Genomic DNA, 18,802 nt, shown 5'->3' with positions numbered 1-18,802 from the left:
CAGCCCGGACCTTCCGGCCCCCGGAACTTCCGGCCCACCGGGACCTTCCGGCCCCCGGACGCCAGCCCAACTCCTCCCGTGCCAACTCTCTGGTTAGAGTGGGTGCTGGAATAAGTGGAGAGGGTCCACGTGGGGTCCACGACGCAGGGGGGGCGCACCCTGTGCCTTCGTGGCCAAATAGTGGGCCCCCTGGTGTGTTCCCAGTGCTAGTAATTCTTAAATATTCTACAAAAAATCATATTTCATTTTCAGGACGTTTGGAGAACTTTTATTTTCGGGGTATTTTTATTGCAAGGATAGACAGAAAATACTATTTGTGCTTTATTTAATCTAAATAAAAGAAAGTAAAAGGAGGGTACAGAGAGTTGTGCTTTCTAACTTCATCCATCTCGTGCTCATCAAAAGGAATCCACTAACAAGGTTGATCAAGACTTGTTAACAAACTCTTTCTGAATCGCATGAAACTGGAGAATTTTCGAATAACACTAGGTTACCTCAACGGGGATATGCATGTCCCCAACAATAACAATATCATATTTCTTCTTGACAGTAGGAAGAGGGAATTCAAAACCTCCAATAGTAATCATTGAAAATTTTCTAATAGAATTGATACTATGAACTTGAGGTTGCTTCCTCGGAAAGTGTACCATATGCTCATTACCATTAACATGAAAATTGACATTGCCTTTGTTGCAGTCAATAACAGCCCCTGCAGTATTCAAAAAGGGTCTACCAAGGATAATAGACATACTATCGTCCTCGGGAATATCAAGAATAACAAAGTCCATTGAAATAGTAACGTTTGCAACCACAACAGGCACATGCTAACAAATACCGACAGGTATAGCAGTTGATTTATCGGCCATTTGCAAAGAATATTTCAGTAGGTGTCAGCTTATTCAAATCAAGTCTACGATATAAAGAGAGAGGCATAACACTAACACCGGCCCCAAGATCACATAAAGCAGTTTTAACATAGTTTCTTTTAATGGAGCATGGTATAGTTGGTACTCCTGTGTATCTCCTAGTTTCTTAGGTATTCCACCTTTAAAAGTATAATTGGCAAGCATGGCAGAAATTTCAGCTTCCGGTATGTTTCTTTTATTTGTAAAAATATCTTTCATATACTTAGCATAAGGATTCATTTTAAGCATATCAGTCAAACGCATACGCAAAAAGATAGGTCTAATCATTTCAGCAAAGCGCTCAAAATCTTCATCATCCTTTTTCTTGGATGGTTTAGGAGGAAAAGGCATGGGTTTATGAACCCATGGTTCTCTTTCTTTACCGTGCTTCTTAGCAACAAGTCTCTCTTAACATAACGTTGATTCTTTGATTGTGGGTTATCAAGATCAACAGCAGGTTCAATCTCTACATCATTCTTATTGCTAATTTGAGCATCAATATGAACATCATCATTAACATTATCACTAGGTTCATGTTCATTACCAGATTGTGTTTCAGCATCAGAAATAGAAATATCATTGGGATTCTCAGGTGTATCAACAATAGGTTCACTAGAAGCATGCAAAGTCCTATCATTTTTCTTTTTCTTCTTCTTAGAAGGACTAGGTGCATCAACATTAGTTCTTTGAGAATCTTGCTCAACTCTCTTAGGGTGGCCCTCAGAATACAAAGGTTCCTCAGTCATTCTACCCCCTCTAGTCATAACTCTAATAGCATTATCATTTTTATTATTATTTATTTCATTGAGCAAATCATCTTGTGCTTTAAGCACTTGTTCTACCTGAGTGGTAACCATAGAAGCATATTTACTAATAAGTTTAAGGTCACCTTTAACTCTAGACATATAATCACTCAAGTGTTCAATCATATAAGCATTGCGTTTCAATTGTCTACCAACATAAGCGTTGAAGTTTTCTTGTTTAACAATAAAATTATCAAACTCATCCAAGCATTGGCTAGCAGACTTATTACGAGGAATATCACCTTCATCAAATCTATAGAGCGAATTTACCTTTACTACCTGTGTCGGGTTATTAAGACCATGTATTTCTTCAATAGGTGGTATATTCTAAACAACTTCAGCTTTATACCCTTTTCTTTCATAGACTTCTTTGCCTCTTGCATATCTTCAGGACTGAGAAATAGAATACCCCTTTTCTTCGAAGTTGGCTTAGGAGTTGGTTCAGGAAGTGTCCAATCATTATCATTACTCGGTATATTATTTAATAGCAATTCAGCTTGCTCAACATTTCTTTCCCTAAAAACACAACCAGCACAACTATCCAGGTGGTCTCTGGAAGCATCGGTTATTCCATTATAAAAGATATCAAGTATTTCATTTTTATTGAGAGGATGATCAGGCAAAGCATTAAGTAATCAGAGAAGCCTCCCCAAGCTTGTGGGAGACTCTCTTCTTCTTGCACAAAATTATATATTTCCCTTAAGGCATCTTGTTTCTTATGAGCGGGGAAATATTTAGCAGAGAAGTAATAAATCATATCGAGCAAGATAATTAAACCATGTTTTAGCATCACCCTTTAATGAGAACGGAAATAACTTAAGGATATAGTAGTAACAAATTTTTTCCTCATGAGTGAATAGGGTGGCTATATCATTCAATTTAGTAAGATGTGCCAGAACATTTTCAGATTCATAGCCATAAAAAGGATCAGATTCAACCAAAGTAATTAACTCAGGATCGATAGAGAAATCATAATCCTTATCAGAAATACAGATAAGTGAAGTAGCAAAAGCAGGGTCATATTTCATTCTAGCATTCAAAGACTTTTCTTTCAGCTTAGCTAACAGTTTCTTAAGATCATATCTATCTTTGAGAGCAAAAAGGTCTCTAGCAGTTTCTTCATCCATAACATAACCCTCAGGCACATCAGGCAATTCATATCTAGGGGGAGAATCTTCATCATCACTTACATCAATATTATCTGTTTCAATAATTTCATTCTCTCTAACCCTAGCAAGTTGTTCATCAAGAAATTCACCTAATGGCACAGTATTATCAAGCATAGAAGTAGTTTGATCATAAGCATCATGCATAGCAGAAGTGGCATCATCAATAACATGTGACATATCAGAATCTATAACAGGTGTAGGTGTCGCAAATTTACTCATAACAGAAGGTGAATCAAGTGCAGAGCTAGATGGCAGTTCCTTACCTCCTCTCGTAGTTGAGGGGAAAATCTTGGTTCTTTCATCTTTCAAGTTCCTCATAGTGATCAACAGATATAAATCCCAAGTGATTCAAAGAATAGAGCTATGCTCCCTGGCAACGGCGCCAGAAAATAGTCTTGATAACCCACAAGTATAGGGGATCGCAACAGTTTTCGAGGGTAGACTACTCAACCCAAATTTATTGATTCGACACAAGGGGAGCCAAAGAATATTCTCAAGTATTAGTAGTTGAGTTGTCAATTCAACCACACCTAACAGACTTAATATCTGCAGCAAAGTATTTAGTAGCAAAGTAGTATGGAAGTAACGGTAACGGTGGCAAAAGTAACAGTACCAGTTTTTGTAGCAATCGTAATAGTGGCAACGGAAAAGTACTAAGCAAAGATCAATATGTGAAAAGCTCGTAGGAAATGGATCAATGATGGATAATTATGTCGGTTGCGATTCCTCATGCAACAGTTATAACATAGGGTGACACAGAACTAGCTCCAGTTCATCAATGTAATGTAGGCATGTATTCCGAATATAGTCATACGTGCTTATGGAAAAGAACTTGCATGACATCTTTTGTCCTACCCTCCTGTGGGAGCGGGGTCCTATTGGAAACTAAGGGATATTAAGGCCTCCTTTTAATAGAGTACCGGACCAAAGCATTTACACTTAGTGAATACATGAACTCCTCAAACTACGGTCATCATCGGGAGTGGTCCCGATTATTGTCACTTCGGGGTTGCCGGATCATAACACATGGTAGGTGACTATTGACTTGCAAGATAGGATCAAGAACTCACATATATTCATGGAAACATAATAGGTTCAGATCTGAAATCATGGCACTCGGGCCCTAGTGACAAGCATTAAGCATAGCAAAGTCATAGCAACATCAATCTTAGAACATAATGGATACTAGGGATCAAACCCTAACAAAACTAACTCGATTACATGGTAAATCTCATCCAACCCATCACCGTCCAGCAAGCCTACGATGAGATTACTCATGCATGGCAGTGAGCATCATGAAATTGTTGATGGAGGATGGTTGATGATGACGACGACGACGGATTCCCCTCTCCGGAGCCCCGAATGGACTCCAGATCTGCCCTCCCGAGGAAGATTAGGGCTTGGCGGCGGCTCCGTATCATAAAACGCGATGAATCCTTCTCTCTAAATTTTTTTCTCCCCAAACGTGAATATATGGAGTTGGGTTTGAGGTCGATGGAGTCCCAGGGGGGCCATGAGGCAGGGGCGCACGCCCTGCACCCTCGTGGACAGGGTGTGGGCCCCCTGATGCTGATTCTTTCGCTAGTATTTTTTATTAATTCCAAAACGTGTCTCCGTGGATTTTCAGGTCATTCCGAGAACTTTTATTTCTGCACAAAAATAACACCATGCCAGTTCTGCTAAAACAGCGTCAGTCTGGGTTAGTTCCATTCAAATCATGCAAGTTAGAGTCCAAAACAAGGGAAAAAGTGTTTGGAAAAGTAGATACGTTGGAGACATATCAAAGACCTCAAGACCTCCTCACGGAAAAGAATCGGTTACCCTATGTATCGTCCCTTGTTGGATTTGGACCGTGTGATATCTATGTGTACTCGGATCTAGGATATGTGTGACCTAATCTCGTTGGTTTGAGTGTTTCTCTTCTATTTCCCTTCGTGATTTCCCCTTGGGTTCTTCGTGTTCTTCGCGGGATCCGCTCCTTTCGTGAAAGATCGGTCGTATAGGGTTCCACCCTACATCACCAAGGCCCCGTGAGGAGCAGGTCCCCGAGGCTGCCTCCTGAGGAGCGGAGATCTCTATGCAAGGACCTCACCTCGCGAGGCGCGTGATGACGTGAGCCATGACGACCAAGGCCAGGCGAGTGCCAGCGGACGCAGTCCAGGACAGTTTCCTCTTTCATGCTAAGGAGGCAAGGACTTACGCGGATTCCCAAGGGATCCCCCAAAGTTTTCCATTCCAGTGCAATAAGACCAAGGCCACGAGCTCGGAAGGACGGATGCCATCATAGAGCCAACCACTGTGTCACGACCAGAAGCTTTGCGGGCGAGGACCACCTTTTGTCAAGATAAGATGTACTCTTGTCCCCTTTCAAATTGGCCATTGTGGTATCCCTTCCCGCCTAAGTTATGAGGAAAGAGGACCATGGCCACTATAAACATAGGCTAGTCTCCACCGTAGAGAGGGACCGGAGGTTGGATCTGATCCACTCACCGCCTCCCCCCCCCTGAGCTCTACTGAGGCAGCTCTCCCTTGTACTAGTTCAGACTCATCCTCCTCAAGAGGCAATCCACCACAAAGCGGGAGTAGGGTTTTACACTGCAAGGTGGCCCGAACCTGGGTAAACTATTGTATCCACTCTTCTCCCCGCTCACACGAACTCGACGAGGCCAAGCCATGAGGTGATGAGCTTGGGGCTTCAGCTAGGCTAGATCTTCGCACACGCCCCAGAGTTTGAACCTTGTTTGGGTCCGCAGAGACCTGATTTCGACATTTGGCGTGCCAGGTAGGGGCGTGTCAAGGTTCTTCCTTCTGCTTCGCTCCTCTTTGCCTCATCACCATCATGGTTGATGTCGTCCGCCCCGCTGCTTGACTCGTCGTCCCCGGCATCGTTGCGGGTTGCCCGGCCTTCACTCCTGACCTATGCCGGGTGCGGTGGCCGGTGAGGTTTAGGCCAGTGTTTCCCCCGCGCTATGACGGTGCGGCCGACCTTGAGGAGTTCCTCCAGTTATATGCCCAGGGCATCTTGGCGGCAAGTGGCGATGAAAAGGCCATGGCGAACTGGCTTCCTCTAGCCCTCATGGAAGCTCCATGTTCTTGACTCCACGGGCTCTCGAAGGCCTCGGTGTCCTCTTGGGGAGAGCTCCACAACCAATTCATCGCATGCTTCATGACTCTGGGGCCCCACGTGGTCGCGTGCATCCTCGGCGTATCTCAAGTGCCTGCATCCGGTCGCCATGCTAAGCAGCTCTTCTGTCGCGTGAACGCCGCTCGACCTCAGCCTGAGACCCCGCGGGGCCACGCGCGGTGTGAGGTCGCCATCACCTTCGGCTCCAGGGATCACCCTGAGTCTGTGGCCGCTACCTATGAGCTCCCCATGCTATGCACGCCCACCATCAGCAACCTCACCATCACCAAGACCCTCATCAATGGCGGCGCTGGCCTCAATGTGCTCTCCGTTCAGACATTTGAGATGCTTCTGGTGCCATATGATCAGCTCCTACCCACCAGGCCATTCTCCGGGGAGACAAAAGGCTCCGCCACCCCCCTGGGGCACGTGCGCCTTCCCGTCGCCTTCGGCAAGCGCGACAACTACCGTATCGAGCTCATCAACTTCAATGTGTTCCGCATCGGCCTCCCTTATAACGTCATCTTGGCATCCCCCGATCTCGCCAAATTCATGGCGGTGACCCACCCGGGCTACAACATCATCAAAATGTCAGGCAGCAGCGGCGTCATCACTATGGCCGGAGATAAGGAGGATGTGTTTCAAGCACTCAAGCTCGCCCACAGGGCCCCGACGGCCTCACGCCCGGACATCGAAGGGACCCTGAGGGCTCCCGAGGCCGCGCCCGCGAGGAAGAAGCAGCTGTTCTCCCAGGACCGCACCGAGACGAAGAGGGTGCCCGTCGACGATGACAACCTGGGCCCTGCTTTCACTATCGGCACCGGCCTGCCCTCGAATCAGGAGCAGGCGCTCTTCCGGTTCCTCCGGGCGAACAAGGGCGTGTTCGCGTGGAAGGTGTCTGATCTGGTCGGCGACCCGAGGGAGGTAATTGAGCACCACCTGGCGGTGTGCCCCAACACCCGTCCGGTAAAGCATAAGGTGCGACATCAGGCACAGGAGAAGCAGGCGTTCATTGTCAAAGAGGTGCGGGAGTTACACGAAGCTGGGGTCATATGGGAGGTGCAGCATCCGGGGTGGCTCGCCAACCCAATTGTCGTCCCCAAGAAGGGCGGACGAGAGTGCATGTGCGTTGACTTCATGAGCCTCAACAAGGCATGTCCTCAAGATCCTTTCTCGCTCCCGCGCATCGACCAGATCGTGGACTATACTGTGGAGTGTGATCTGATGTGCTTCTTGGACTCTTTCTCAGGCTACCACCAGATCAAGATGGCGGCAGAAGATGTCGAGAAGACGACCTTCATCTCCTTGTGTGGTGTGTACTACTACACCTGGATGCCCTTCGGGCTGAGAAGCGTTGGTGCCACCTTCCAGCGAATCATCACTACTACAGGTTGCTGCTAACGCGACACTACGACCAGAGACCCTTTGACGAAATTGTGTGCGATGCATTAATCGCAAACGGGGATGTAAAAAACCATCAAAAAAGGTGCAAGACATTTGCGACGGCAGAGCCATCAAACACGGTTCAGATTTTAGTTGCATGTGTGATGTAGGGCACACGATTAATCCATTTGAACTGTTTGCGATGAGGCAGAACAACAGAAACATGCAGCCATATCAATGTGTATGCGATATATTGGCATACAGTTCGCTTCGATGAACTGTTTGCTATTAGGGAGTGCAACAAAAACGGTTAGCCAGATCAAGGTGTGTCTGATATACGGCATATGGTTCACTCGGACAAACTGTTTTCGATTAGGGAACACAACAGAAATGATTCAACTTAACAAGATGTGTGTGATACGTGGCAAACAGCCGACTCGGATGAATTGTTTGCGATGAGAAATTACAACACAGACGGTTAATACAGTTAGTTTGTGTGCGATTCTGTCTGTACAAAAAACATTGAAAAATGCAAACTAGTTGCTTGCGATGGCTAGGAGTATCGCACACGATGCGTCTACGAGTACTCGTGTGCGATGATTAGTAAGTTACACATACGTTTCCTTATGTTTAACACGTGTGTGATAAATAACACATGGCACCGCATACGATAGTCGGGTTGTGTGTGTGCTCCACTTAGTCTTCCCGCGCTCCAGCGAATGCTTCCTGTGCTCCACATGGGTGAATTGTAAAATCCACGCCTCTTCCATCATCGGTTTCCCGCCACCAGCTAATGGCTTGCCGCATATAACCCAGGCAGCAACGCGCCGTCACGACACACTGCGCAGATCTAGTCCTCACCCATCTACAATTAGCTATTCCAAGCATGCCAGGCAACGACCAAAGCTTCGACGTCGAACCCTACCTATGTTACATCTTCGGCGAGGAGAACGAGCTAGAGTAGGTTGGGGAGCAAGAGCTTCATCGGCCGGTGCAGGCACCATGGCCCATCGGCAGCGATATCGGCGTGACAGTCCTTGGGCGCACAGTCGACATATTGCAGAGGACGTGTGATGAGCAGTTTGCTATCCACTGTGCAAAAGATCCAGAGTTGCTCGGCGGCATGATCGACAACCCACCCGAAGAGCCGCCGTCACCAATGCTCATTGAGAACCTGATGCCCCGCAAGGAATGGGCAGAGGACCTCTGCGATTCAGTCAAGACACAAGCAGCCTGCGGCTTCATCATTGCCCGTGGCGGCCGTGTCAACCTCGATCCCGATGATGTGGTGGGCAGGCTCGAGCGCATCCTTGGTGGAGTTGACGTCCCCGATTAAGTAGAACATCGCCAATGTGATATCTTGAGAATGCAGGTGATGGACGGAATTTGCTACCAGGCCAGAGACATGGAAATGGAGCGGTTCCATGGAGATATCATGCGCGCGATTGCACGCTGTCAAGCTCTTCTGGAAGAGGCCCAGCAGCCTGCTACCTCTTGAGCACTGCGTTGATTTTCCCTTGAAGAGGAAAGGGTGATGCAGCACAGTAGCATAAGTATTTCCCTCAGTTTTTGAGAACCAAGGTATCAATCCAGTAGGAGGCTACGCGCGAGTCCCTCGCACCTACACAAAACAAATAAATCCTCGCAACCAATGCGATAAAGGGGTTGTCAATCCCTACACGGTCACTTACGGGAGTGAGATCTGATAGATATGATAAGATAATATTTTTGTATTTTTATGATAAAGATGCAAAGTAAAATAAAAGCAAAGTAAAAGGCAATGGGAATAACTAAGTGTTGGAAGATTAATATGATGAAGATAGACCCGGGGGCCATAGGTTTCACTAGTGGCTTCTCTCAAGAGCATAAGTATTTTACGGTGGGTAAACAAATTACTGTTGAGCAATTGACAGAATTGAGCATAGTTATGAGAATATCTAGGTATGATCATGTATATAGGCATCACGTCCGAGACAAGTAGACCGACTCCTGCCTGCATCTACTACTATTACTCCACACATCAACTGCTATCCAGCATGCATCTAGAGTATTAAGTTCATAAGAACAGAGTAACGCCTTAAGCAAGATGACATGATGTAGAGTGATAAATTCATGCAATATGATTAAAAAAAACCCATCTTGTTATCCTCGATGGCAACAATACAATACGTGCCTTGCTACCCCTACTGTCACTGGGAAAGGACAACGCAAGATTGAACCCAAAGCTAAGCACTTCTCCCATTGCAGGAAAGATCAATCTAGTAGGCCAAACCAAACTAATAATTCGAAGAGACTTGCAAAGATAACCAATCATACATAAAAGAATTCAGAGAAGATTCAAATATTGTTCATAGATAAACTTGATCATAAACCCACAATTCATCCGTCTCAACAAACACACCGCAAAAGAAGATTACATTGAATAGATCTCCACGAGAGAGGGGGAGAACATTGTATTGAGATCCAAAAAGAGAGAAGAAGCCATCTAGCTAATAACTATGGACCCGAAGGTCTGAGGTAAACTACTCACACTTCATCGGAGAGGCTATGGTGTTGATGTAGAAGCCCTCCGTGATGGATGCCCCCTCCGGCAGAGCTCCGGAACAGGCCCCAAGATGGGATCTCGTGGGTACATAAGGTTGCAGCGGTGGAATTAGGTTTTTGGCTCCGTATCTGATCGTTTGGGGGTACGTAGGTATATATAGGAGGAAGAAGTACGTCGGTGGAGCAACAGGGGGCCCACGAGGGTGGAGGGCGCGCCCTGGGGGGGTAGGCGCGCCCCTACCTCGTGGCTTCCCTGTTGGTTGCTTGATGTAGGGTCCAAGTCTCCTGGATCATGTTCGTTCCAAAAATCACGTTCCCGAAGGTTTCATTCCGTTTGGACTCCGTTTGATATTCTTTTTCTGCGAAACTCTAAAATAGGCAAAAAAACAGCAATTCTGGGCTGGGCCTCTGGTTCATAGGTTAGTCCCAAAAATAATATAAAAGTGAATAATAAAGCCCAATAACGTCCAAAACAAAAGATAATATAGCATGGAGCAATCAAAAATTATAGATACATTGGAGACGTATCACAGCCCCAAGAGCCTCCCAGCGCCAGCAGCTCCGTAGGCGGAGGCGGGTCGGGACACTTTGAGTGAATGGACACAAGGGTGCTATGCTGATCATGGAGTCCGAGAAGACCATCGTCGGAAGGCCACCAGCTCAGCCTTTTAGCCTATATTTTATTATAATTGTATGCATATGTAGGTCATGAGTGTTCTGAGCGTTGCCGCATGTGGCATTTAAAATTATCCTGAATATGTAAGATGATTATTAAGAATTATTAACCCTTGCCATTGTAAATTTGCCTCAACGGCGACGAGAGTGCGCGCAGGGATGCCAGAGTGGAGCGCACTGCGGCCGCCTCTATGGCGAGCAAAACGCGTGGACGGACGCGAGCAGAGCGCGCCACGGCCGCCTCAACGGCGAGCAACCACGTGGTCAACCTTCTGACATCAGTAAATTTTGACCTTGTTTCTCGTCACAATGCAGATTACAATGCAATAAGTAATTGCAAATCGGTTCACACCTATCAAACTAATATGTGTTCACACTTAGCACCGGGCTATAAAAACTACCCACTCGAAAATTACTTCACAGTTCCTCTCCTCATCACCCACAAAACTGGTCTTTCTTGTCAAGTCGTTCCGCCATGACCGGTAGGAGGAGTTTCGGGTGGACATATAACCAGGCAGCAAAGACCAAGGCCGTGAAAGCAATAGAGAGGTCCCATCGTGAAGCCGCAGCCGCAGCTGAGATGCCCCGGTGCGCCACGGAGCCCTTGAACGAGCTTTCACGAGCACACGAGGGCTCTCACAAGCGCACTCGCCGCGTCGGCCATCGCGACAAGCTGGCGTTCTTGATGTCCTTGGCCGGCGACGACGACATTCTCGCTAGCATCGTTAAGCAACGGGAGCTGGTCAACGACTTGATGAAGCTGCTCAAGATCAGTGATGCCTCCGTTGACAAGGCGACCGGCCTCGTTGAGCAACTCATGGGTGACAATGCGAAGCTCCTCAAGGCGCTCGCTGAGAAGGAGGAGGCCGCCGGCTGGAAGATGTTGCATGAGCACAGCATTGCCTCGGGGATGACGCTGACAACAGTCGTCGAGGAATTGACGGGTGACTTGAGGAAGCTCCAGATCGAGCGCGAGCAGGAGGTGGAGGAATCTGTGGCTGCTTTCAAGCAAAGTCGTGAGGAATTGAAGAAGGAGCTGGAAGATTTCGTCGCCCGGTGATCCGTCGACAAGTAGAGACAGTAGCGATCCAGATCGTTGTTTGCGATTTCCTTCTTCTCTTGCCCCCGTGTCTTCCGGGCTTTGCCGCATGTGGCATTTTAAATTATCCGGAATATGTAAGACAATTATTATCTGCGCCATTGTAAATTTGTCATCGTAAGATCCGTTGCCATTTTATTTGTGCTCGTATTATCTGTTGCTCTATGTGGGCCGGAACACGAGTTGAAAACACAAATAAAGCAAAAGCTACCATGGGATCACAAGAAAACACCCTCCGTACATGTGCTTTAATTAACCCATTAATGGAGAAGTTGTGAGCGAGGCGGGAGGCGGCTGGTGCATGGAGGTCAAAGAGCTCGCTTCCCGGTGAGCATGGGTGGCCTTGCTGCTTGCACGTGTCCCGTCGAGCCTACGAGGCAGATAGGATGCATGCGTCCCGTCGAGCCTGCACAACGGACTGCTCGCACACGTCCCGTCGAGCCTGCAAGGCGGACTTCTCGCGCCCGTCCCGTCTAATCAAACAGCTGCACGCACGCCACCAAGTATGGTTAAATTTTGACACGGTTCATATAATACAACCGTTTGCGATATTAACGTGTCAGCTATTTGTTTCAAAAAGGACTTTGTTGGCAATTAATGTGTGCGCCTTGTCTCAAATTGGATGATTTTTTTACCATGGCATATATGTGCCATGTCATGAAACCATGCCAAGTTTCATGTTTTTTGGGTGAGTTTTTGATTTACTGGGATTTAAAAACCGAGATTCTCAATGTTTCAAGACGACGCAAAGTTTGTAATTCATTCCCATTCCTTAAATCAGACCTAAACATGCACCCAATGACACATGTACGATTTCCCACCCATTTTGCTTGACTGGAGCATGTGCCTGTAGTTCAAATTTGAATTATGCACTACATTAAATGCCTAGAAAACTTAATTAATATATACAATCGCCAAATGAACCCTGAACAGTTTCAAATTTCAACACGACACTCCTGTTATTCTATGTTGCCTGTAGAAAACAAAGTTCAAGGCGAGAAGAGGCAGCGATTATTAGTTCGCCCCCAAGAGGGGCATGTTTCCCTACCGGAACCACGAGGCTTGCGACAGGCTCCGGTTTGTAAGAGGCTTGTAATATAGCTTCACCCAAATTGGACAATTATATGTACCATGTAGTGACACCATGCCAAGTTTCATGATTTCCTGGTGAGTTTTGGATTTACAGAGATTTAAAAACTGAGATTCGCAATGTTTGTGGCCAAGCCAGGACGGCAAGACAGTTGAATTCATTCCCATCCATTCCATGGGACCTAAACATGCACCCCAAGGACACATGTACGTTTTTTCTAGCCATTTTGGTGCACTGGAGCATGTATTTTTAGCTCGGATTTGAATTATGGACATTAAATGCCTAGAAAACTCAATTAATGAATAATAAAGGTCAAACGAACCCTGAATAATTTCAAAGTTCAGCGTGAATCTCCCGTTGTTTCGTGTTGCATGTAGAAGAAAATACGAGGCTAGAAGAGGGAGCAATTATTGTTTGGCCCACAAGGGGATACGTTTCCCTATCGAAACCACGAGGGTTCTTGCGACATGCTCCGGTTTGTAAGAGGTTTGTAATAAAGCTTGGCCAATTGGCAATGTTCTTACCACGACATATATGTGCCATGACGTGACACCATGCCACCTTTGATGACTTTCTGGTGAGTTTTGGATTTATGGGGATTTAAAAACTGAGATTTTAAATGTTTGAGTACGACCCAGGATGCCGGTACGGTTGTAATTCGTTCCCATTCCTGGCATGGGAACTAAACATGCACCCAAGGACACATGTATAATTTTTCTAGCCATTTTGGTGAACTGGAGCATGTATTTGAGGTTCAGATTTGAATTATGGCCATTAAATGCCTAGGAAACTAAATTAGTGTATAAACTGGCCAAAGGAACCCTGAATAAGTTTAAATTTCAGCACGGATATCCTGTCGTTCCATGTTGTACGTAGAAGAAAATACAAGGCGAAAAGATCCAGTGATTATATTTCGCCCACAAGGGGAACACGTTTCCCTATCGGAACCACGAGGCTTCTTTGAGAGAAGCTCCGGTTTTCAAGAGGTTTATAATAAAGCATGGCCCAAATTGGACAATGTTTTTACCACGACATATATATACCATGACGTGACACCATGCCACCTTTGAAGACTTCCTCGTGAGTTTTGGATTTACGTGGATTTAAAAACCGAGATTCCAAATGTTTTAGGACGAGCCAGGACACCGGTACGGTTGTAATTCGTTCCCATTCCTGGCATGGGACCTAAACATGCTCCCAAGGACACATGTATAAATTTTCTAGCCATTTTGGTGAACTGGAGCATGTATTTGAAGTTCATATTTGAATTATGGACATTAAATGCCTAGGAAACTCAATTAGTGTATAAAAAGGCCAAACGAACCCTGAATAAGTTTAAATTTCAGTACGAATATCTTGCCGTTCCATGTTGCCCGTAGAAGAAAATACAAGGCGAAAAGAGGCAGTGATTGCGTTTCGCCCACAAGGGGGACACATTTTCCTATCGAAACCACGAGGCTTCTTTGATAGAGTCTCCGGTTTGTAAGAGGCTTGTAATAAAACTTGTGCCAAAATGGACGAAAAATTTTCCTCGGCATACATGTGCCATGTCGTGACACCATGCCAGGTTTCACGATTTTCGGGTGAGTTTTGGATTTCCAAGGATTTAAAAACCGAGATTCTTCTCACGAAAAGTTTTCAAATAGCACACGATTCACTCACGAAAGTTGTGTGCCTACCAAACCGTGGTCGTGCCCCCCCTGCTGTGCGCGCGATCTGAGTCGTGTGTTCTGATTGGCCAGAACCCAAACCCCACGGATCGTATGTGTGCATCGTTGGATGCTCCCAGATCGAACGGCAACCCTCGGCCTTTTCGACAGCACATGCAGTACATGGTTAAGCACTCTGCGCATGCATCGTGCTAGCTCACGCTTCCTTCTCTACTACGTTTTCTAAAGAGGCTATCATTTCCCGCCACTCCTCTCATCGGTTTTCCGCCTCTTCTCCCATCATTTTCCTGCTACCAATGTCAGTGCTCATTGAAGGCTAGCAGTGACACACCGGCCATGTAAATATCGCACACAGTTTCTAAAAGCACAAATGTGTGTGACAGGAGGGAGTAGGTCCATAGGGTGAAAATTGTACATTATTCTATATTGAAAACACACATCACCCCTTACCAATGTACATCATTTTGGGCCGCATGCAAGAGGTGCTGGTTTTGTGGTCCCTCTCGTGCAATTTTTATGATGGTTCAATCTATTGGCCCAAGCGGTTTATCGACAACAGCAATTGTCGTTTGACCAAACGATAGATTCATTGGTCCGTCTTATGGTAGGTCATGGCGACATGCATGTATGACCAAAGTATCATTACGTGCTTCTGCCCCGCTGATACGAAGTGGGAGGTGGTGGGCCAAGCATCCTAGCTAGAGCTATGACATTATGTCATTATAGATATATCCAAGGGTGCTTTCGGGTTTGCGAGGCAGGTGCCACCAAAGTTATGCATTGTGTATTTAAAGTTTTAAACATCACACCCAATATTCCTACATATATTTGGCCACTTCTAGGTGGTTCTTGACTTCTGGCCCCTCTCATCGATCTTGAACGACGCGCCCAACCGTGGGCCCGCGCGGTCAAAGTTGTGCATTGGAATTTTGAACACCACAGACCACCCTTTTCACTCATATATATTTGGGCCACATGTTGGTGTGGCTGTCTTCTGACCCTCTCTAACGTTTTCTTTGATGCAAAGACTTTGATGACGCTCAACGGACATGGATATAATATCTTAACCATGTGTGATGCAAGTGCGCTGTGAATCACGACAACTACACAAGAGCGAGCGAAGGTTGAGGTACTGCCTTGTGGGGACCCCGACTCATAAGTCGTGATCACCGAATGCACGTGTACAGTGATCCCAGAGATCAATGCTCACTGAACACACAGAAGCTGAATAACAAGAGTCTTACATCCATACATACCGTATTACACAAGTAGGACCATTATGGTCAAGTCTTGAGTATAACTTCGCAGCGGAAATCTTCATCGATAACTTGGACCCATGCCATCTGCCTTAACCCTACAGGCATTCTGACTGGGAAGCGTCCTAACTCGCATGTTCGTCACTGAAGTATTCTTCATCATATCCTGTTCTTTCATGCCTGGCCAATAAAATAACCAGTGGCAAGCCAATGAGTACTTTCAATGTACTCGCAAGCAACCCAAGAGTGATAACAGAATAATTATGCAAGATTCTACTGCTAAATTGGCTGTTTTGCGGAAAGCTAGTTTTTCTCATGCAAGTATGATCAACATTTATCAAGGATATGAATGGGTCTGCAACAAGTATCAGGAGGTTACAGACATTAACATCGATAAAGAGTTATGAACAACTCATGTTCAAGCTCATCGTGACTTCCTCACGAATCACGTCAACAGATTTACCACACCGTGTTGTTTTCCAGAAACATATGGGCGTAGTCTAAGCAGCACCACCGAACTGTCCTTGACCGTGGACACGGCTATTCGAATAATTTTACACTCTGCAGAGGTTGCACACTTTACCCACAAGATCCGGGGAACTTCCGTGTCATCCACGACCCGCGGCACCTCAAGTACCCGGGGTAAGCACCCGATCACTATCTTTCCCTAGACGACACTAACATTGAGTCCACTCGATTGGTTGTAACCCCCGTGCCCAACATTTCACATTTTAAAATTGTGGAGCCTTGCTCCCATATTCATCACATACCACAAGCACGGGGTGCCAACGGTGTGTCCGGTGCCCTGTGAAAAAAATCATGGCCGCCCTACCTGGCATGACCCCGTCCCAAGAGAGCGCAACAACGACTCTCCCATCACTAGTAATGTGGGCTCCAAGCTAGTATCGGCCTAGGTAATCAATAATGCCCTTTCCCATATAAGGGTAGAGTGGTCGCGCATGTTTGGTTGGGACGGTCGACAAATCTTAAATCTAGTCCGTCTCTGTAAACAACACTTTTATCAAGCCTCGGTACACCACCTCTCCACCAAGTAGTGACCTCATTCATCATCATCTCCCAGGGGCATCAGTGGCACCCACTGGGGTTGTTTGCAAGTATGTCAAACCACACTTGTTTCTTTCCATGCATAACGCTGACACACTTTGCGTAGCCATTTACTATAGCATATTTCTATAACCCACCAACACAACTCTAAGCAAGGGTAGAGTCATGAACAATGCAAGTATCAATGGAGTATGCAACGGAGGCAAGCCTAGCAAGGTTGCCATTCAAGGTATATCATGCACTCAGTGAAGCAACGAAAATGCTATTAAGATGTAAAATGGTTCCTCATGGTCAAAGGGCTGCTTGCCTGTTTTAACAAAGTCTTCGAGGTCTTCAAATATCTCTGGTCCAACTCCGAGCATTTCGTTTACTTCGTCAACTATCGTCGAAAGCAACCATAATAAGCAACACAACAAGGCAAAAATAAAAGTGCTCTAAAAATATGGATTTGACTTTTCTAGGACTTTACTGGTCATATGAAAAATAACCAGAGTGGTTTCATTGGAATTGGATTAGTGGATATTTCTGAACATTTCAATATGATGGAACCTATGGATCTATGGATTTGCAAGAAGTGTACAGAAATATATTTTTGAAAAAAGAGAAAAGGCACCCATTTAACAAATCATGATTTTAGAAGCATTTTGGAGTTGGTTTCACTGGATTTGGAGTCCAAATGAATTCCCTATGAATTTGCAAAGTGGACAAATATGAATAAATGGCTCATTATTTTGTGTGGCACAGAAAGTATTAAGAAAAGTGTTCATAAACTAAGTTATGAGCTTAGAAGCATCTAGGAATTTGAACCATGGCATTTGGATCAAATTTGAGCCCTCTGTGATGTTCTAAAGTTTATGACAGAAATGGAAAAATGGGATTTTGTAATTATTTGTGAAAGAAATATTTTTGGAAAAATGTGCACATTACACCAACAAGTAGGTCATGATTTATGGAGTCACTAGAAATTTGAATCACCAGATTTGGAGTTCATTTGAATTATTTGTGGATTTTTGAAACTCACTGGAAAAGAAAAAGAAAAAGATTTGGGTTATACCTAAAGTTTGCACAGGGCAGAGTATAGTTGCTGGGCTGGCCCAGTGGCTCAGCGGCGCGGCTCTCGGGCGACGACGAAAGCGTATTCTGGCAGGGCCGTCTTTAGTGCGGGGAGGCGAAGAACGCGAGTGCGTCTCCACTTAAATGTCGGGGCCCGCTGGCCGAGTCGCTGACCTACGGGGCCCACCCGCAGGGTCGTCTCCTTCCTCCCGCTCGAATGGAACAGGGGCAGGAGGAGCTCGGCTGCTGCTCGTGCCGGCGACCCAGGCGATCCCTGGCGACGCTTTCCGCACCGGCGCGTTCAGCGCGATGAGGCGCGCCCGTCCATGTGCTTCGCACCCGCGGAGGAGCTCGGGAAGGGGAGAAGTTTTGCGCGCGAAGGAGACCAGTGACGGCGAAGAGGGACATGGCGCTACAGTGGGCCCTCGGGTGAGGGGAAAAGCGTGGGAGCTCCGCCTTGCTCAGGTGAGCCTGCTGGTCGAGAGAGGAGAGGGAGAAGGGCTCAGGCTTGGCTAAATTTAGGGGGAAGGTGACGGCGGCCATGAGAAGTGGGGAGCGGCTCTGGAGGTAAAGTGAGAGGTCCGGGAGAGAGCTAGGAGGGCGGTGAGTCGTATTGTGAGCTCGAAGCGGGGTCGGGAAGGCCAGATGAGGAGGGGCGAAGATGTGCCGCGGACCGCGTCCATGGTCTCGAGCTGGGCAACACCAGGACCATATTGGCGCCTCTGGTCGTGTCTGGGGCACTCATGGGCGTGGACCAGGTCGAGGGAGGAGGAAAGGGGAAGCGGGGACGGGTCAGAGGCATCGCGCGTGTGAGGCTGCCCATTGGAGCCCTCGGGCGGCCGGTGCGCGTGCGAGCGGAGGCATCAGGAGGAAGATAGAGGAGGGGGACAGGGTGGTGGCGTGTTGCGGACGTCGAGGCACCTCGACTGGCGCAAGGGGGAGGCTCGAGGTGGTCGGGGATGCAGC

The 18,802-nt window shown here is 46.6% G+C and overlaps 1 protein-coding gene across 1 annotated transcript; it reads left to right on the top strand.

The window, feature by feature from the left end:
• Nucleotides 1-6,043: 6,043 nt before the first annotated feature.
• LOC141022672 (uncharacterized) lies at nt 6,044-7,402 on the top strand. The gene has a single exon (XM_073498934.1). It carries the CDS (start codon nt 6,044-6,046, stop codon nt 7,400-7,402), a length of 1,359 nt encoding a protein of 452 aa, XP_073355035.1.
• The last annotated feature ends 11,400 nt before the right edge of the window (nt 7,403-18,802 follow it).

This window comes from Aegilops tauschii, chromosome 5, assembly GCF_002575655.3.
Source record: "Aegilops tauschii subsp. strangulata cultivar AL8/78 chromosome 5, Aet v6.0, whole genome shotgun sequence".
NCBI classification, from domain to species: Eukaryota; Viridiplantae; Streptophyta; class Magnoliopsida; order Poales; family Poaceae; genus Aegilops; species Aegilops tauschii.
This window is presented reverse-complemented; position numbering and strand designations above follow the sequence as displayed.

What these genes read in the sequence shown, in the direction of transcription:
- LOC141022672 (XM_073498934.1), top strand. Translation starts at nt 6,044, where the DNA reads ATGACTCTGGGGCCCCACGTGGTCGCGTGCATCCTCGGCGTATCTCAA.